Source organism: Pseudophryne corroboree, chromosome 5 (genome assembly GCF_028390025.1).
Source record: "Pseudophryne corroboree isolate aPseCor3 chromosome 5, aPseCor3.hap2, whole genome shotgun sequence".
Lineage (NCBI taxonomy): Eukaryota > Metazoa > Chordata > Amphibia > Anura > Myobatrachidae > Pseudophryne > Pseudophryne corroboree.
The window spans coordinates 173,316,817-173,338,752 of NC_086448.1; the positions used below are offsets into that span (position 1 = coordinate 173,316,817).

The 21,936-nt window shown below is 41.6% G+C and overlaps 1 protein-coding gene across 3 annotated transcripts; it reads left to right on the top strand.

Moving 5' to 3' along the window:
- The first annotated feature begins 4,115 nt into the window (after window positions 1–4,115).
- Window positions 4,116–20,978, top strand: INSIG1 (insulin induced gene 1). Of its 3 annotated transcripts, none has more exons than XM_063921879.1 (6): window positions 4,116–4,192; window positions 6,115–6,466; window positions 11,377–11,501; window positions 12,071–12,237; window positions 14,184–14,283; window positions 15,420–20,978. In XM_063921879.1, the coding sequence occupies exons 2-6, from the start codon at window positions 6,133–6,135 to the stop codon at window positions 15,447–15,449; spliced, it is 756 nt and encodes a 251-aa protein (XP_063777949.1). In that variant the 5' UTR covers window positions 4,116–4,192; window positions 6,115–6,132; the 3' UTR covers window positions 15,450–20,978. The 3 variants fall into 3 exon arrangements, with proteins under 3 accessions (XP_063777949.1, XP_063777948.1, XP_063777947.1); XM_063921878.1 differs by lacking the exon at window positions 4,116–4,192 and adding an exon at window positions 4,203–4,381; XM_063921877.1 differs by lacking the exon at window positions 4,116–4,192 and adding an exon at window positions 4,468–4,731.
- Window positions 20,979–21,936: the final 958 nt, after the last annotated feature.

Below are 21,936 nucleotides of genomic sequence, written 5' to 3' on the forward strand. Positions count from 1 at the left end.
AATTATGGTGTTTGTGCCCACTTTGCCAGTGTATTTCATGCCCAAAACAGCGTTGGGCCAGGAAAAATACAAGTGGGTCACATGCAAGTGACCACCCTCTGTTGTTTTTGGGGGTCAAATGTGTGGCCCAAGACTGGTTAACCCTTGCAAAACTACAGCTACTTATTCAAAATGGTAAAATATGGTGTGTGTGCCCACTTTGCCAGTGTACTGTATTTCATGCCCAAAACAGCGTTGGTCCAGGCAAAATACAACTGCGTCATATGTTAGTGACCACCCTCTGTTGATTTCAGGTGTCAGATTTGTGGCCCAAGACTGGTTAACCCTTGCAAAACTACAGCTACTTATTCAAAATGGTAAAATATGGTGTGTGTGCCCACTTTGCCAGTGTATTTCATGCCCAAAACAGCGTTGGGCCAGGCAAAATACAACTGCGTCATATGTAAGTGACCACCCTCTGTTGTTTTTGGGGGTCAAATTTGTGGCCCAAGACTAGTTAACCCTTGCTAAACTACAGCTACTTATTCAAAATGGTAAAATATGGTGTGTGTGCCCACTTTGCCAGTGTATTTCATGCCCAAAACAGCGTTGGGCCAGGCAAAATACAACTGCATCATATGTAAGTGACCACCCTCTGTTGTTTTTGGGGGTCAAATGTGTGGCCCAAGACTAGTTAACCCTTGCAAAACTACAGCTACTTATTCAAAATGGCAAAATATGGTGTGTGTGCCCACTTTGCCAGTATATTTCATGCCCAAAACAGCGTTGGGCCAGGCAAAATACAACTGCGTCATATGTAAGTGACCACCCTCTGTTGATTTCAGGTGTCAGATTTGTGGCCCAAGACTGGTTAACCATTGCAAAACTACAGCTACTTATTCAAAATGGTAAAATATGGTGTGTGTGCCCACTTTGCCAGTGTATTTCATGCCCAAAACAGCGTTGGGCCAGGCAAAATACAACTGCATCATATGTAAGTGACCACCCTCTGTTGTTTTTGGGGGTCAAATGTGTGGCCCAAGACTAGTTAACCCTTGCAAAACTAGAGCTACTTATTCAAAATGGTAAAATATGGTGTGTGTGCCCACTTTGCCAGTGTATTTCATGCCCAAAACAGCGTTGGGCCAGGAAAAATACAAGTGGGTCACATGCAAGTGACCACCCTCTGTTGTTTTTGGGGGTCAAATTTGTGGCCCAAGACTAGTTAACCCTTGCTAAACTACAGTACTTATTCAAAATTGTAAAATATGGTGTGTGTGCCCACTTTGCCAGTGTATTTCATGCCCAAAACAGCGTTGGGCCAGGAAAAATACAACTGGGTCACATGCAAGTGACCACCCTCTGTTGTTTTTGAGGGTCAAATGTGTGGCCCAAGACTGGTTAACCCTTGCAAAACTACAGCTACTTATTCAAAATGGTAAAATATGGTGTGTGTGCCCACTTTGTCAGTGTATTTCATGCCCAAAACAGCGTTGGGCCAGGCAAAATACAACTGCGTCATATGTAAGTGACCACCCTCTGTTGTTTTTGGGGGTCAAATTTGTGGCCCAAGACTAGTTAACCCTTGCTAAACTACAGCTACTTATTCAAAATGGCAAAATATGGTGTGTGTGCCCACTTTGCCAGTGTATTTCATGCCCAAAACAGCTTTGGGCCAAGCAAAATACAACTGCGTCTTATGTAAGTGACCACCCTCTGTTGATTTCAGGTGTCAGATTTGTGGCCCAAGACTGGTTAACCCTTGCAAAACTACAGCTACTTATTCAAAATGGTAAAATATGGTGTGTGCCCACTTTGCCAGTGTATTTCATGCCCAAAACAGCGTTGGGTCAGGCAAAATACAACTGCTTCATATGTAAGTGACCACCCTCTGTTGTTTTTGGGGGTCAAATTTGTGGCCCAAGACTAGTTAACCCTTGCTAAACTACAGCTACTTATTCAAAATGGCAAAATATGGTGTGTGCCCACTTTGCCAGTGTATTTCATGCCCAAAACAGCGTTGGGCCAGGCAAAATACAACTGCATCATATGTAAGTGACCACCCTCTGTTGTTTTTGGGGGTCAAATGTGTGGCCCAAGACTAGTTAACCCTTGCAAAACTACAGCTACTTATTCAAAATGGTAAAATATGGTGTGTGTGCCCACTTTGCCAGTATATTTCATGCCCAAAACAGCGTTGGGCCAGGCAAAATACAACTGCGTCATATGTAAGTGACCACCCTCTGTTGATTTCAGGTGTCAGATTTGTGGCCCAAGACTGGTTAACCCTTGCAAAACTAAAGCTACTTATTCAAAATGGTAAAATATGGTGTGTGCCCACTTTGCCAGTGTATTTCATGCCCAAAACAGCGTTGGGCCAGGCAAAATACAACTGCATCATATGTAAGTGACCACCCTCTGTTGTTTTTGGGGGTCAAATGTGTGGCCCAAGACTAGTTAACCCTTGCAAAACTACAGCTACTTATTCAAAATGGCAAAATATGGTGTGTGTGCCCACTTTGCCAGTATATTTCATGCCCAAAACAGCGTTGGGCCAGGCAAAATACAACTGCGTCATATGTAAGTGACCACCCTCTGTTGATTTCAGGTGTCAGATTTGTGGCCCAAGACTGGTTAACCATTGCAAAACTACAGCTACTTATTCAAAATGGTAAAATATGGTGTGTGTGCCCACTTTGCCAGTGTATTTCATGCCCAAAACAGCGTTGGGCCAGGCAAAATACAACTGCATCATATGTAAGTGACCACCCTCTGTTGTTTTTGGGGGTCAAATGTGTGGCCCAAGACTAGTTAACCCTTGCAAAACTAGAGCTACTTATTCAAAATGGTAAAATATGGTGTGTGTGCCCACTTTGCCAGTGTATTTCATGCCCAAAACAGCGTTGGGCCAGGAAAAATACAAGTGGGTCACATGCAAGTGACCACCCTCTGTTGTTTTTGGGGGTCAAATTTGTGGCCCAAGACTAGTTAACCCTTGCTAAACTACAGTACTTATTCAAAATTGTAAAATATGGTGTGTGTGCCCACTTTGCCAGTGTATTTCATGCCCAAAACAGCGTTGGGCCAGGAAAAATACAACTGGGTCACATGCAAGTGACCACCCTCTGTTGTTTTTGAGGGTCAAATGTGTGGCCCAAGACTGGTTAACCCTTGCAAAACTACAGATACTTATTCAAAATGGTAAAATATGGTGTGTGTGCCCACTTTGTCAGTGTATTTCATGCCCAAAACAGCGTTGGGCCAGGCAAAATACAACTGCGTCATATGTAAGTGACCACCCTCTGTTGTTTTTGGGGGTCAAATTTGTGGCCCAAGACTAGTTAACCCTTGCTAAACTACAGCTACTTATTCAAAATGGCAAAATATGGTGTGTGTGCCCACTTTGCCAGTGTATTTCATGCCCAAAACAGCTTTGGGCCAAGCAAAATACAACTGCGTCTTATGTAAGTGACCACCCTCTGTTGATTTCAGGTGTCAGATTTGTGGCCCAAGACTGGTTAACCCTTGCAAAACTACAGCTACTTATTCAAAATGGTAAAATATGGTGTGTGCCCACTTTGCCAGTGTATTTCATGCCCAAAACAGCGTTGGGTCAGGCAAAATACAACTGCTTCATATGTAAGTGACCACCCTCTGTTGTTTTTGGGGGTCAAATTTGTGGCCCAAGACTAGTTAACCCTTGCTAAACTACAGCTACTTATTCAAAATGGCAAAATATGGTGTGTGCCCACTTTGCCAGTGTATTTCATGCCCAAAACAGCGTTGGGCCAGGCAAAATACAAGTGGGTCATATGTAAGGGAACCTACTCTGTTGATTTCAGGTGTCAAATTTGTTACCCAAGACTCATTAACCCTTGCAAAACTGAATGATCTGAATAAGAAGCTGGAGTTCGAATAAGAAGTGAATAAGAAGCTAGAGCTTGAATAAGAAGTGAATAAGAAGCTGGCCGAATAAGAAGCTAACTTCAGCATCGTTCACACAGCTGAATAATCCGAAGTTAAATCACTGGTCATGCCAGCAATTCCTGACCAGCCATTTGAGAAGAGATAGCTAGCTTCATGAATACATAATCATGGTTGATGGTGCTCATTATGCAGATTGGCCGAAAAAAGCACATGGGTGACCTAAACACACGGCTTCCCCTAGCAGTACAGCACTGGGGGCTGGGAGTACTGCTGAGAGCAGAGCGCGGTGAGCAGACATCACAGGTCACTGCACCCAGCGAAGAGGGAAACGGCTCTCAGAATACGGCGGGAAGTCACATCTTCTCTTCCTATCCCAGCGCCGCCCGCCTGCAGCCAGAACCCGCAGGGCGTCCCCCGGTCCCCGTGATTCCCCCTCCCCGGCTGGCGGCTGTGTGCCGCTGCTGCTGAGGAAAAGGTGTGTGTGGTGTGTCCGCTACGTCATATGGGCAGCCCGCAGCTGATTGGCTGCCGGCGCCTCACCAGACACTCATGTTGTTTTCGGTCAGGGCAGCTGCAGCCCCCTCCCCTCGCTCTCCTCCGTCTGACTCACAGGGGGCGGGGGGAGCGGGGCATCGGAGGACAGAGCGGCGGCGGGGGCGGGGGCGGGAGCCAGCCGCAGCCGCAGCCGCACGTACATAGTACGGCGCAGAGCTCGGTGCCGGCAGAGAAGGACACACCGGGGTGGATAAAGGGGCAAAAGTTTACCAAGTGCTGACGGTTCCCGGCTTCCGCCAGAGACCCCGGAGTGCACAGCGCTGCTGCAGGGTGAGAGGGGCATACTGTGGGCACCAGGGACGGCAGCGGCTGTGTACGGGCATGGGACGGGGTGGTCACTGCTTGGCATATTACTGGCACATATTACACCCATTGCATCAATGAGGTGAGCTCTAGGTGGCTACAGGCTAAGTGGCATGCCTCTGGCTGGCATTCATATCAGTGCTGTAACTGTGCCACACAGAGCCTAGCTGGGCAGCCATAGGGTAGAGATTGGCAGGTACTGGGTGCAGTATGTTCCCTGTGTGCTGTGCAGGAATGTCATGATGTGGGCACCAATGTTCCACAGCTGGGCCATGCCATAGAGAACAGTAAGTGCTCTGCCTGCTGGAACTGGCTTTAAGAGGGCATCTAAGGATCAGAGGCTATACGGATTTTGCAGCAGTGGTGCATGTTATATAGCTGTATACGCAAAGCCTTTGTGTTTTTGAGATAGGGATGTGCCTAGTATGATACAACCCTCATACAATTGTTTGTGCTGCTAGCAGAAGGGTGACCCTGCTGCAAATGGCACCACTTGATAAACATAATTATTTGTTAGTAGTGTCTCTAGTAGCAATAATATGTGTACCACTAGCAGGGAATAGCCTGTGACGCTGGACTGTGGGATAGTCGTTTTGTTAATGGGCAGCTGTGGTTTATTAACATCTGGAGGAATTGAATGGTGTGACTCTGATAATGGAACTCATTGACTGCTGCACATACAGTAGCTGAATGATAGTATGCAGTGGAGGAGTGTGGTACTACCTGTCCTACAGTACATCATGCTACCTGTCCGACCTACAGTGCATCGTAGTACCTGTCCTACAGTGCATCGTAGTACCTGTCCTACAGTACATCGTAGTACCTGTCCTACAGTACATCGTAGTACCTGTCCTACAGTACATCGTAGTACCTGTCCTACAGTACATCGTAGTACCTGTCCTACAGTACATCGTAGTACCTGTCCTACAGTACATCATTCGCATCATAGTACCTGTCCTATAGTACGTCATGCTACTTGTCCTATAGTACATCATGTTTTCAGCAACCTGTGACATGAACTGCTTAAATAAAAATGGCCATTTATGAGTCTGACACTGAGTGACTGAAACTTTACAGGTATAAAAGTCTAGTTCATGTGCTATGGCTTAAATTCTGAGATTTACAAGTCCACAGTCAGCCGCTGACACCTCTCAATGACAGGATAATTACTACTTCCTAAGACAAGCTCTGTCTAAATCACAGTGTTATTGGAGAACAATGAGTGCTCACTGATTGGACTTTATATTTATAAAAGAATAATAATAGTTTGCCTATATGGAAAGCAATAACTTTGTTTACATTTTTTTCATGTACTACTATTCGTCTCACTTTTTTTTTTTCTTCTTTCAGTTAACTCTTAATAAACAAATGCCAAGGCTCGAGGAGCACTGCTGGAGTTGCTCTTGCGCCAGACAGATAGACAAGAAGGGCACAAAGATAAGCATTTGGCTAACACAGAGAGCTGGAGCAGCCATGTCCTCGCTAAACTCTCATATCAGCTTAGCCTATAGCACCTTAGCCAGCAGCCAGGGCCGCAGCCTGATCCGGAGAAGCCTGGTCCTCTTTGCTGTTGGTGCTTTTCTTGCCTTGGTGCTTAATCTTCTCCAAATCCAGAGGAATGTGACCCTATTTCCGGAAGAGGTCATTGCTACCATCTTTTCTTCCGCTTGGTGGGTCCCACCTTGTTGTGGCACAGCAGCTGGTAAGTATCATAATGCCATTGCTGGCCTATCATAGACAACTGTTGGCATGTGCTGGCAATGATGTATCTGGACTGAGCTTGCAATCAGACTTGGGCAACCTGTAGTAATCCAGTTGTGGATGTCTAGGCATCCCTGCTAGCCTGATATTTATATGGATTTCTTTTGTATCTAAGGAAACCTGTCGGGTACAGCTGTTGTGGAACTACAAGTCCCAGTCTGGTCTAGCAGAATGCTGGGGCTTTGTAATTTGGTTATTTAGGTTTTCCTGCAATGCAGTCACTGATGATGATGATTCTGGGGGATGCTATTCATCAAGCGATTGGTTAGCAGAAGTAAACTGTAACGTGAAGCCTTGTGATGATAACCTGTTGTTCTAGTGCAGTGATGGTAACCTTGACACTCCAGCTGCTGTTGAACTACACATCCCAGCATGCCCTGCTACAGTTTTGCTATTTGGCCTTGCGAAAACTGATGCAGGGCATGCTGGGATGTGTAGTTCAACAACAGCTGGAGTGTCAAGGTTAGCCATCACTGTCCTAGTGGTATCCCTGATGCTATAGACCTATCATTTCTGTTTATAGAGCTTCAGACTATCATGTGTAACTAGGGATAGAATGTGGCCAAATATGTTGTAGCCTTACAGTAGGATTTCATACCAAACATGTCAGGAGTTTCATTACTGAAGTGTGATCATGGTGCACGATATTTTTCCTATGTACAGTAAACTTCTTATCAGTCATTGATAATGTGCCTTTGCCATATTGGAAATTTGATGCTAGCTTAAAAACATTATCATACCTGTTTGAAAAGCTTATGGATTCAATATAGTTTTTATTAACCAAAAAGCATGTGACTGTGGGGTCTATTCACTAAAGCCTTGGATGGAGATAAAGTACCAGCCAATCAGCTCCTAATTGTCATTTTTCAAACACAGCCTGTGACATGGCAGTGAGGAACTGATTTGCTGGTACTTTATCTCCATCCAAGGCTTACTAAATAGACCTCTGTGTGCCCTAATGCCACTGAAGGGTACTACAGGTAGACCAGCTTGTAGTTTGTACATAGGACTTGAGATACATTACAATATTTTGCTATGTACAAACTACAAGCTGGTCTACCTGTAGTACCCTTCAGTGGCATTAGGGCACACAGAGGTCTATTTAGTAAGCCTTGGATGGAGATAAAGTACCAGCCAATCAGCTCCTAATTGTCATTTTTCAAACACAGCCTGTGACATGGCAGTGAGGAACTGATTTGCTGGTACTTTATCTCCATCCAAGGCTTACTAAATAGACCTCTGTGTGCCCTAATGCCACTGAAGGGTACTACAGGTAGACCAGCTTGTAGTTTGTACATAGCAAAATATTGTAATGTATCTCAAGTCCTATCAGTGTATAGGAACCTTTACATATATACGTTTGTGAATGTTATTTGAAGTTTGTTTATATACGCAGGTTGAATTTTATGCTTAGTAGTCCTTATAAATATTCAGAAATATATCTGATAGCAGTGGACTGGTTGGGCAGGTAGCATATGTTTAATGCCCAGCTTACTCTATTGTCTGCAGTGCATCTATTAAGTGGCAATATACTTCAGTCGTATTCATTGCTACAATTCATGCAATAAGAAGTTATACAAAGGTGTACAATACTTATTTCAACACATTCTGTCTGGAGTATGACTAATCCTAGATCATTATCCTGTAGAAATGCCTTAAAATAAACATTATGTCCTTCTGTACAACCACTAGGCAGAAATCCTATATCAGGATTAGAACAGCTCCTTTTCATTGCAGACGCGTGCTTGGCATACTCTGGATATCACAGGAAGTGGTGTAATCTGTTTCTTTTCTCATTGGCCACCCCCTAAACTGGTGAGCCGTCTGACTCAGACCTCATTGGCTGTCACATGTAACATGCCACTGCTCGAGAAACGAAAATAAGGAAGTGTTCAGGAGAAATATCTGTCTGCCAAGCACACCATATGTGTGTCAGCAATAACGAAAGCAAGAAAGGATATCCGCAAAGTCACTCCCAAATTATATATAGAGTTTAGAGTTTTATCTGTGAAGGGCCAATCCTAATACATGTATTGACAGACCTATCGTTTGATAATTTCCTACTGAGATAAATGTCTACTGTTTTTTTTTTAAGCAATGATGGAGGTCAGAAGTGATTAAAAGAGTTCTTGTCTGATAAAAGAGAAACTTAACAAAGGTGTTCTGCAGTAATATATAACAAAGGTGTTCTGCAGCTATATATGTTCAGTGCAACTACAGTTGGTTGTATTGATTTCCTACTTAGCACCTATTAAGCTACAGTTTAATTGTGAGATATTTGGGTACCGATTCACAGCTGGAGCAAAAAATAAAAAAAGGAAAAGCAAGTAACTTTTTACCTGGGAAAACAATGTTGCAATGCAAGGGGTGGTAAAGTTAAATGTGTGTTTTTGTTTGTTCGTGTTTTTGACATGCTGGGTGAATACTGGCTGTTTTTGCATGTAGCATGTTGGTCAGCTTTATTTTTCACTGAGAGTGGCATGTCCATACTCCACATAGCAAATCAAAATCTTTCTACACATTTTAAATCTGCCCTATCAGCAGGCAGCGCAACATGGTTTAGGTTTTTTTTGTTGTTTTTTGCTTCTCTCCCAGCTATGAATCAGCACATAATGTTTTTTATTTTTATTTTGTTTGTATATGTATTTCCTGAAATGGTTAAATTGCTTAGTCCTTATTCTTTTATTCTGTATTTGTTAACCACATAGTATTGCTCAGGGTTGCTAAAAAAGAAAGTTGCAATGTTTGGTTTTACTTTCTTTTTCAAACGATATGAATGATGTGATTTTAATTTCTTAAGAGCAGTCACCTCTACTTTTGTGTACCTGTTGCGACTGCTCATACTCAATTAGGTCTATTTATTGATGTAAATTTCTCCATAAATCATGTAGAAACTAGTTTTTGCATGATTTTACCTAATGCATAGTTATCTCTCGCTTTAGGCAAACTGATGCATTATACCACAGTCCATTACAATGGCCTTGTTAGCTATGGCCTACATCTTTGCAGTTTGTTTCAGAAAGGGATTTGATGGTTCCCTCTCCAGTAACCACTGCTGACGCATGCGCACATGGCACAACCAAGTCCAAACATGGAAGTAAAGTGACTGCACAATCAATCTGTTTACTTTTCAGTCATTGCCACAACTGATTTTCAAGAGTCCATGGGGGTCATTCCGAGTTGATCGTAGCTGTGCTAAATTTAGCACAGCTACGATCATTCACACTGACATGCGGGTGGACGCCCAGCACAGGGCTAGTCCGCCCCGCATGTCAGTGCCGGCCCCACCACAGAAGTGCAAAGGCATCGGACAGCGGCAATGCCTTTGCAGTTCAAGAGTAGCTCCCGGCCAGCGCAGCATTTGCGTGCTGGCAGAGAGCTACTCTTCGCTCCCCTACCCGCAGCCACTGTGGCCCGCCCCCCGTTCGGTTTGGCCAGGCTGCTCACACAAAACGGCGGGCAAACGCCGCCGTTCCGCCCAGCGAGCGCCTCTGCCTGTCAATCAGGCAGAGCCGATCGCATCCCTGCTACGGCCTTCAGCCGTCTGGCATGCGTTGGCGCACTAGGGCGCATGTGCAGTAGGGACCCGTTCGCTCGGCTGTGACAAAAAGCAGCGAGCGAACGGGTCAGAATGACCCCCCCCATGTCTGCTATGATATATACCCCTGAAGAACATTTCTGAATCACTATGATACGTAGTGATAAGGAGTGGTAATTTTTAGGGATTTTGCACAATAAATAAATAAATACATATTATCCCCTTTAAAAAAAATTAAAAGCCAACACCTTTTTGTTTATTTGTTGAATGAACAGCTCATTCTTTGATGATAACCCTTCATGTTTCATTGTTGCAGCAGCAATATACCCTTTCAAAGTTTGAGCTTTTCTATAAATTGATACAAAATATTTATTATGTGTCTTCCCCTTTGTCTATGCATTCTTCCCTGTAACAGATTGAGCATGTGCAGACTTGCAAAGGGTTACATGGTCACATATCTCTCAGCCCACAGGAGAGATAACCAGAGACATCTAATTAGCATCCTCCCTAAGGCGCAAAGCTGTAGACCAGGGATGGGGAACCTTCGGCCCTCCAGCTGTTGTTGAACTACACATCCCAGCATGCCCTGCAACAGTTTTAGCATGGCCAAATAGCAAAACTGTAGCAAGGCATGCTGGTATGTGTAGTTCAACAACAGCTGGAGGGCCGAAGGTTCCCCATCCCTGCTGTAGACACAAGATAGAGAGGGAGGAGAATGGTTTGCAGCTGATTTCTATTATAATAGTGCACAGGTTCTCAAACTCGGTCCTCAGGACCCCACACGGTGCATGTTTTGCAGGTCTCCTCACAGAATCACAAGTGAAATAATTAGCTCCACCTGTGGACCTTTTAAAATGTGTCTGTGAGCAATTAATACACCTGTGCACCTGCTGGGTTACCTGCAAAACATGCACTGTGTGGGGTCCTGAGGACCGAGTTTGAGAACCACTGGAATAGTGTATTTGTGTCCAAAGCCCCACATTGTGATTTAACTATATAATAAAATGTTTTCAAGCCAACAAACCGTACTTAGTGGCCAAATAAGTATTAATAAATACAACGTATGCTCTATATGTTACTATATATGGAGAGTTCTACAAACTATTGTTGCTGTAAAATATCGATTGGCTGCCATCTTTGGAAGCAGCTACATTTAGCACCAGGAATAATGTATGCTGAGAAATGCATTGTTGCCCCAAAAACATGTCAACAGTGATCGCTTTCTTCCATGTGGGTCACTCCATATAGTTTTAGTGAGTATTGTGAACGTTATTTACAAAATCTGTACTAAATCTATACTTTTTCTTTCCCAGCTGTTGTTGGCCTTCTTTATCCCTGCATTGACAGTCATCTTGGAGAACCACACAAATTCAAGAGGGAATGGGCCAGCGTCATGAGATGCATAGCTGTTTTTGTTGGAATTAACCATGCTAGTGCTGTATCCTTCAAAGTGTGTTGCTGAAAGTTTTTTTTCAAAAATACATAATTGCACCTGTTTGTTATTGTAGATGATTTACTATATGAAATATTAAAAAACATTTATGGAAAGTGTGCTGCATTCTATTGTAATGGAGCACACAGAGCTTTATGACGAGAAGTGCGGTGTATCATGCCCCGTCCCCTTCTGCATCATGTCGCAATTCAGGGCATTGAACTGTGTGTGCATGGACCGCAAGGGCAATAAGTATGCAAGTATTTTATCATGGTGTGTATAACTACAGTAGAAAGTCAAAGCCAGCATTATGAGACCACAGATTATCCATTTTGTCTTTCTTTTTACGAGCACTCAGAATTCAATATGCATTATCTAGAAATTATTCAAGGGGTGGCGGTGCGGGGGTGGGTAGTATACAGGAACAGTATTTAAAAAAAAAAAAAATTGTAGTTGTGAACTGTGAATATATTTAAATAACTTATGTGATCTTTATTATATGTATGTTTCCATCTGCTAAAGTTCTCCTTTTTTTATATGGACTCTGCATATTCCTTAACTTTAAATTCCACCAGAAACTGGATTTTGCAAATAACGTTCAGCTTTCCTTGACACTGGCAGCCTTGTCTTTGGGTCTGTGGTGGACCTTTGACCGTTCCCGCAGTGGACTGGGGCTCGGAATTACAATAGCATTTCTTGCAACACTCATAACACAGTTCCTTGTCTACAATGGAGTGTACCAGTAAGTAATATGTTATGTATATTGCAACTACAGCAGTACTATTTTAAAATCTACCATATTATGATTTCTGCTGGTTTGCTAGAAGTTACTAGATATTTAAATACCGTATATACTCGAGTATAAATCGACCTGAATATAAGCCGAGGCACCTAATTTTACCACAAAAACCTTGGAAACTTATTGACTCGAGTATAAGCCTAGAGTGGGAAATGCAGCTCTAGCCGTACACAGCCCAGATATGCCCCCACAGTGCCAGATATGCCCTCACAGTGCCAGATATTCCCCCACAGTGCCAGATATGCCCTCATACTGCCAGATATGCCCCCTCAGTGCCACATATGCCCCCCCTTTCCCCCCAAGTGCCAAATATGCTCCCCCAGTGCCAGGTACAACTTACCCTCCCCGCTCCCCCACTGTCTTGTGAAGGAGGGACGCGCGGAGCGCACAGCGAGCGCCTCTTCTGTGTCCCTCCTGCGTCTCCGGCGGCGGGTCTGTTAAATTAAGTGCCGGTTCGTGAGCCAATCGGAGCTCATGAAAGGGTACTTCATTTAATAGACCCGCCGGAGACGCAGGAGGGACACAGTAGAGGCGCGCGCTGTGCCCTCTGTATCCCTCCTTACCACTGACTCGAGTATAAGCCGAGGGGGCTTTTTCAGCACAAAAAAAAGTGCTGAAAAAGTCAGCTTATACTCAAGTATCTACGGTACCTATTGATTAATAACTAAAGTATACAAATTGTACAAATCCTAGTTTTCATCGCTCATTCTACTTTATGGTAAAACCTGATTCTTTTACTGCAAGTCTGGTAAATGTAAGCTATATGTCCAGGAGCCTGTTTGAGACCGATATTTTCCACTCAGTATTGGGTAGGTGTAAGTGCGATACTAATCATTATGGTTGCATCTGTGGAAGGAAAACAGTGGGCATTGTGGCCTTCTACACAGATACTTGCATTAGTATAAGGCTGTAAATTTGGCTACCTTGGACGTTCGCACTTGCAGCTGCTTTTTGTCCGACTCCTAATTCAGCCAAATATATTTAGCCGCCACTCCTTGATATAGTGTCACCAGTGCCTGTTGCTATCTAACCAAACAATGGAGGTCATTCTGAGTTGATTGCTCGCTGCCATTTTTCGCAGCGCAGCGAACAGGCTACTACACATGCGTATGCACCGCAATGCGCAGGCGCGTCGTACGGGTACAAAGCGGATCGTTGCTGGGCGATGGATTTAACAAAGAATCCATTTACACAGCCGATCGCAAGGAGATTGACAGGAAGAGTGCGTTTGTGGGTGTCAACTGACCGTTTTCAGGGAGTGTTTGGAAAAACGCAGGCGTGTCCAAGCGTTTGCAGGGCGGGTGTATGATGTCAATTCCGGGACCAAACAGACTGAAGTGATCGCAGGGGCTGAGTAAGTCCAGAGCTACTCAGAAACTGCAAAAAAAGTTTTCGTCCCGCTCGGCTGCACACACGTTCGCACACTTGCAAAGCGAAAATACACTCCCCCCGTGGGCGGCGACTATGCGTTTGCACGGCTACTAAAAGTAGCTAGCGAGCGATCAACTCGGAATGAGGGCCAATGTCAATAAATAAGGAGCCAGCTCACACTGGAAGGTTCAGCAACCTTCCTTGTTTAATCTGACGTTTCGTGGGCACTCAATTTATTATTTCCAAAGTATAACATACCTTCCTTATCTGCCAATTTAAATATGGTGACCATTATTTTTTGTTTTCAAAAACTTTCAGTTAATTTCATTTTGAACGTGTGTATTGTAGGATTTGGATTTGAGTAATAGTGGTCTCTGGTTCCAATAAATTGGTTTCTCTTCTTTTGGTGCAGGCAGGAGTAGTGTGAGAACTTTTGCTTGTATACTGCTGGGCTGCTAGTTTTACATCCGATGCAGCTTACTTGTACTTAGAACTTTTCTGTCATTTGTTTTTTTCAGATACACCTCTCCAGACTTCCTGTACATTCGTTCCTGGCTGCCTTGCATATTCTTCTCTGGGGGTGTAACTGTTGGAAACATAGGTCGACAGCTAGCAATGGTAATCATCCGTTTTATTTATTATAATATACCAAAGTATATACTTAACAAACGCCTGATGACCAAATGTATGTTTTTTTTATATTTCGTAATGTGTTTGTGTAACAGAAGAACATTATTTTTAACTGCTTTAGACATGATACAAAATTTCTCCATGTGTTTCTTCTGATAGCAAATTAATATCAATACATATATATATCATATTCATTTAAAAACAGTACCCATGTTAACAATAAATAATCTTTTCCATGGTTATGTCAACCCCTATTGGTGAAACCCTATAAAGTACAATAATGAATTGTGTGGTTTTCCTGATCATGTTATATAAACTATAGGGCCTAAAAAAACAAAGGGGCCTTTTTCTTTTAATCCTTTATCTGTGGTAGCCTATCTTGGGTCTACCCTCATGTCAGTACTGATTTGTTCAATGTAAGCTGTATAGGACTGCATTTTATGTATTGGCAACTTCTCCAAAATACATTGGTACTGTCAGTGCTGACCTGCAGGTAACAACTGAGCCATGTGGGTTTCCACATCCAAGCTTTCCTCTGAGATTTACAAAGGACTGTTTGAGTATTGCGTACAGCGAGCCTTAGCCCTGGACCATTAAAGCTGATCTTTGTATATGTAGTTGTGCACTGCTGCACATGGCTGCTATATTAAGCAGACTTAAATATACGTTTATACTTGCAAAGATTTATCGGCCTTGGTCGTAATTTTACCATGTGAAAAGCCATTAACATTTCATCTGCAGTGATCCCACCGGTAATCTTACATCACATTTGATTTTTCTCTAATGACATTAACCCTACACATGCTTAGATGTTTCTGTAATTGATAGATATATTTATTTAACCTATGATGGTAAATAAACCTTTGTAGCCTCCTGCTGATAGAGAAGCTCTAGTGCACGTCTGGCCAACCTATGGCTCTCCAGCTGTTGTGCAAGTACATATTCCAGCATGCCCTGCCACATTTTTAGCATTCCCTATAGCAAAACTGTTCCAGAGTATGCTGGGACTTGTAGTTTAACCCACTTCTCTTCTTGCCTTCCTTTCTTCTCTCCCTCCCTTCTGCACTTAACTGCTTGGTCCAAATAATGAAACGTAATGTGATTTTCTTCTCCTTCCATTACAGGGGCCCACAGAAAAACCACATGGAGACTAGACGCTTCAGCATGTTATTCATGTGCGAGGAGAAGAATTTCTCTGATGTTGGAAAAGCTTGCACTATGTTACTGAGTAACAACACGCAAACTTGTTCTGGAAACATGTAAAAATGGAAGGCATCATTATTTGATTAGTACATTTTATGGCGTGCAGAATTTTGTCCCGGCTCCAGGGATTGATACGAGACTATTTATTTTTGGTGGAGCACGGATAGGACGAAAAATAATCATCCAGTAAAGCGTGTGCTCTTCCATGATTGCTGCAGGTTTTGTGTATCTATCAATATAGCGGTAGGATCTTAAATGTTATCTGCATGGTGTATAAGCTGTTTGCCAGCTTCAAGTACCAGTATTACGATTTCATTATAAGAAGAGGACTGTCCATTATGAAGCTGAGCAGCAACCATGTCCCGTGGAAGATGCCTAAAAGCAAAAAGGATGAAGTGATGTTTCATAGCAGTGTATTATTTATCTGAAGTGGAAAATAAGGCTGTGGGGGGAAAGGTTAGAGATAAATGACACTCGCCTTTAGAAAACTGTTCTCTGATCTCTACATATATTAGCTGCAAAAATGTTTGAGGTTTGAATCAAACCTGAGATTATATATCTGATCGATATATGGTGTCACCTACTATAAATTGTGATATTGTGACCACATAAAGCACCAGTCCGTAGGCCAAGTTTAAATATATTGACTACATATGTCTGACATGACTGCTAATATGTGTAGTAGTTACAGTAAGGGTCACTAATAGTAAGTTTTCCTAATGAATACTGAAGTGACGACATCACAACCCACTGTGTCTAAATATCCAGTTTCAAAAAGTCTATAGAAAGATTAACGTCCCTTTCAGTTTCATTAATTCCCTCCCTCTCTCTTATTTTTAGTATGCTGTAATATTCTTTTACTCCAGCTTAAATTCTGAAAGGGGAACATTCTTTCTAGAAATAAGCTTACACTATGTGATGATCAGGCCCATGTTGCTCTAGGATGACCTACTAATATGAACTAAATAGCCACCAAAATAATGACGTTTGCTGGCCATAGACATCAAGATGGTTTGTGTGTAAGGAATTCTTGGTTGCATCGGCTGTTGATAGTAAAGCTGGGTACACATCTATACAATCAATGGCCCAATCACCTGATATTGTGTGAAGGGGCTGACAATTGTATAGGTATGTGTGCAGGTCCGTTGCATGAGCTGATAATCGGCTAATAACACCACTGCAATGGTCTGTATTGGGAGGTCGCATCTTATGTGCTGTTTAATATTTGTCGGGCAGACCTCCCAATCTCATAGAACCACATACACATTGAGCTATTTCTAGTACAGTGTGTATGGGCTCGCCTTGCAGAAAGCTGACAGCAGGTCAAGCTGGGGACATACTGTTCTGCTAATCGGGAGCGTTAACCCAATCGGCAGAGTGATCATAAAAGTGTGTAACCAGCTTAAGTACAAGCTGGACAACAGCACTTTGATCTGTGATTAAATATTTCTGCAAAAGAAAAGGGAAAGCAATGTGATAGTTGGTGTTTGCCCCTTACCCCTAATACTTCTTACAAGTCTCAGTTATGTTAGACACACCAGTTTTCTGCTCCCTGGAAAGGTATCCTATAATTATGCCAGAAGTGGACTCTGTGCTGTTTTTTTGTCCACACAGCCTTATTAATATTTGCAGTCTGTGATTGCCTTGTAAAGATAAAAGTGCATTTGTCACTTCATTAAACGTGCCGTTTTGAATATTCTTTAGTATTTGTGAGCACAATGTATTCATTGCAAACATTTAATTCAATTTACTTACATTTTAGGCTGATTGCTAGGAAACATATAAATGATAAGTGCAATGTGTTTAAAGGGAATCTATCACTTATTTATTTTTCTGGATCTCAGCGTTTGGTAGTGTTGCAGATATATGCACTAGGTGTATTGTTTACTTTCCTTTGAAATCTCTTGCATTATTAAAGGTACAATAATGTTTTAAAAACTATGATTTCAAAAATGTGTTCCCAGAACAAATTGCAATAACATTTCCATTTAGAAGTGAGAACTGACCTTTTAGGCCAGACATGGGCAATTAGCGTCCACCAGTCACTGTGAGACTACACATCCCAGCGTGCCCTGCATCAGATTTGCTATGAGGGCATTTTAAAACTGTAGCATGGCGTGCTGGAATGTGTAGTTCAACAGCAGCTTGAGGGCCGCTAATTGTCCACCCATTTTTGGCAATACATTAGAGTAAGACAACAGTCACCAAGATACAGTATGCTATGTAACATACTACAATAAATGTTGCTCTGCATATGTAATCATTTTTTATAACATCTCAAAGCTTTAGTGAACTTGGGGGCAGATGCTGGAGAAGTGATAAAACAGTGATAAAGAAGAGATAAGATAAAGAAGTGATGAGTGGAAGGTGATAACGCACCAGCCAATCATTACTGGTTTGAAAAATTACAGAAGCTTATTGGCTGGAGCGTTATCACCTTCCACTTATCACTTCTTTATCGCTGCATTATCACTTCTCCAGGCTTAACTACATTTGTCTCATTGTCTACAGTGGCCTAAAAGTTGTAAACGCTAAACAATTGTCACCAAATAATTTCAGGGTTTTTAGGTCCAAGGGAGTTTTTGGGGTAGATGTATTAACCTGGAGAAGGCATAAGGAAGTGATAAACCAGTGATAAAGCAGTGAATGCACCAGCCAATCCGCTCCTAACTGTTAATTTACATATGGGAGCGGATTGGCTGGTGTGTTTATCACCTTGCATTTATCACTGGTTTATCACTTCCTTATGCCTTCTCCAGGTTAATACATCTGCCCCTTTGTCCTTAAAGAAACAGACTGTGAAGTAAATAATAACTGAGGCTTTGTGTGTGTATAGATTATTATTCTCTTTGCCATGATGGATTTCCCTTCTAAAATTATAAAGGGCATACAATGTCAATTTTATCTTCGAGGACTATACACTTTCATTCTTCTGGCCAGTGTTATCTTAGCATTATTCTGCACAGTGGCATAATGTTATTGTTGAAGATGGTCGTACCTGTCGCTCATTTTTCTGGAAGATACCTTGTAGAACACAATTAGCAAATGTGTAAATAGAATAGAAATTAATTTATGGCTTTCAATGTTTTTAGCCAACAATTACGTTCAAAATAACTACTTCTAAACTGCGCATTTTATCAGACAGGTTAGATCATCGGATTCTCTTACATTCAGTCACTTGCTGGCAATTAAAATCTCTTCCACATATTTGGTTGACAGGTTTGCTCTGTTGCTTCTTGAAAACAAATCAGCAATAATTTCATTAATAGAAAATTCACCTTATTGTAGCATTCATTGAGTTTTATCTAGAAATACTCCATTTATTGTTTAAAATGTAAAAGTGTTTTCTGTGAAGTTGCCTTTACATATTTTACTTTATGCAAGGAAATCTTGCATTTGGTTTAAATTCTTGCTTCAAGTTTGATGTAAATCTAATAATTTTACTTGCCAACAATCTGTAATCTTTGCTACCTTTAGACAGAAAGTTAACAAAGTATTATAGTGTTTGTGAAATACCTAAGGTGTTAAATAAGTTTAATTTACTATTGTGTGTATCTTAAAATTCATAAAAAATTAACACCACAATTGAATGAATATTCTTGTGTGTGGTAAGTGAAATAGCTGCCATCTTGAAGTCTTTTCACAGTTTGATAAGTCTTTTTTTTTTAAAAACTGGACAGGATTAATTAACCGGACATAACGGTGTGTGTATAGAACGCTCACCTCATCCATTTCAGATAAAGCGGGTTATCCTATTAATTCGCAATCGTTTTCAGTGGGAGAAAACGGGCAGATATTGAGATTAATGACCGATAATCATTTATGTGGTATCCAATTAGGGTCCGTTTTTCATCGGCCGAAAATAAACCTGCAATTGCGCAAAAACACATATGCCTGAGGCACCTGAAGCATAATCCACGATAAGTGCCGGCATTGGGGCTAGCTAAGTAGGCTAGCCCCCGACGTACCTATTAGCAGCGGTAAATTACTGCTGCTGATAGGATACCCCCCCTTAGTGTATGACCAGCACTCGCATTCAGTTTCCTCAGAAAGCTTTAGTCATGTAAAAGTCATGGCATGTTGGCAGATGACCGACGACCGTTTTCAACTGATCACTGTGGCTTTGCACATACCGATCAGAAGCCAGATAAAGTAGTCCAAATAGACGCCCTGAGGAAAAGTGACAGTGATCAGTTGAAACGGTCGTCGGGCATCTGCCACCATGCCATGACCTGTATATGCCTTATACCTGAGTAAAGCTTTATACTGAAACTAAATGTGAGTGCTGGTCTTACACTTTATCTGAAAATATATATTGACAATTATTTTAGAGATGCACCAATTATTTGACTGATTCAAAAAAATTTGAATTTGGTTGATTTGAGGGTTTCAAATCCATTCACAAAACAATCGTGAGTTTTAGGCTGGGCTCACAATTAAAATAGACTTTTAAAATAAACTAAAAAATAATTCTTGTTAATCTTAAATTCTACTATTATAGTATTTTTTTTTTTTTATTCACACAGCAAATATTACTCTGCTGAAATGTGCATGGTAAACCAATAAAATACTATATAATGTAGTGTAGTCATTAAAACGTACAAAATGGTTTAAACTTTGCCTTGCAGAGTATAGCTTGTGGGGGAAGGGGGGGTTGTTTTTTAGGTGTTTGTTTAAAGCCTATTTAAGGTATGAGAATTTATTAAAAATTGTACAACTTTTAGAGCCAGTTCACTAAACCTGTTTGGAACCACTGTGAAATTTGAGCATCTCCTAGTCACTGTAGCAGCTATTCAGCAAAGCTTTGTTGTGTCTGAGGCCATACACTGGACACTAGTATTGAGAAACTTGTGTTACCACCACTCAATGCACAGATGAGTTGTGAAGCAGACTTTAGCAGCCTGTTGCTCTCTAACTGGTGTGATACTACAATTCCCAGCATGACAGTTGTCCTCCAGCTAACTGGACTTGTGGGGCTTGTATCAGCGGGAGTACCACAGCTTCTCATACCTTTGTTCCAGTCTCGTTGTTAACATGACTAATGTGTTAAATATCTATTTACATAAGGCTATTTTAGTTGTCTGTGTTCAGTTTGAGGGATGCTCAACAAGCAGCTGTACAGCTGTTGTGGAACTATACACCCCAGCAAGCACTGTCACCGTTTTACCAATCCCCAATAGAAAAACTGTGGCAGGGCATACTGGGATGTGTACTTCCATAACAGCTGGAGAGCCACATGTTTAGCACCCTTGCTTCCATTTGATTTAAAAGTAACTTATGTTGCCAATACTTGTAGCAAGTTTATAAACCAAAGTCAGCCAAGTTGAAAAAGTAAATGAAAATATTTGCACTATGCTGTATTTACAAAAAAAATAAAAAAATAAATGATGTATATATTATCAGCTCATTCTGTGTAGAATTTCTGTCGTATGCTTTATAAATGTATATAGCTTTTTTATTAAAGGTTGTGGATTATTTGATTTGTGTCTCTTTTTTTTCTCTCTTAATTGTTTGACACATAAACTTTATATACAAAACAATGTATTTTATTGGAAGATACGCAGAGCCCAAATGTTTCTTATTTTCAGGGATTGCCTCATAAAACGTTGGCAACATTCGGCTGTGTCCAACCCTTAAGTAGTATCCCTGGAGCTTACTAATAACGTCTCTTACGCAGTAAGTGTCTGAGATACATATGCTCAATATCCCCTGTGAAGTTCAGATTATTTCTAATAAATATTTAAAATGCCAGCGTTAATATATGCTGCGGACGCAAGGCGCATCTTATTACCATATACGATAAAAGTGCGCTGTACATTGCAAACACTGCATCCCTTAAGAGAAAACAAGCACTCGCACACATTTCCTCCATTTCTCCCTCTCTCAATGTTCAGTGAACAGTCGTCTCCATCTTTAGCTTTCCCTCTACAGCAAACAAACAGCAACTGGAAAAGCAACCAGCAAACAGAGCTTCTTGTGTGTCTAGAATCACCTATACACTGTGAATATTGGGGGAGTACAGGTCTGGGACTGAGTCTTCTGTTATTGGTCCAGGGAAGGGAACTTTCTCATTAATGATGTGGTATTGGTCAGTTCATATGCAAGCAACTTCCAGCCTTGAAGATGCAGGAATGTCTTTTGTTCTCATTTGAATTGTGGCTTCATATTTATACATTCAATCATAACTACTCATTGCAATGTGCTACAACCTAATCACAGGTATCAAATTAACACTCGTTCCCCTGATTATTTTGACACCAAGCATGATATGTTTATCTTGTTCCGTTCCATTAATACATATACATGGTGTTATACTCTATTATATAATTTAATACATTATAATGTCTGGTTCTTGACATGTTTAATTTATGTGTGGTATGAAATATGTGTTGAATATATGTTTGTGGCTTGTCTGTGTGAATGCGTATGCTACCATAT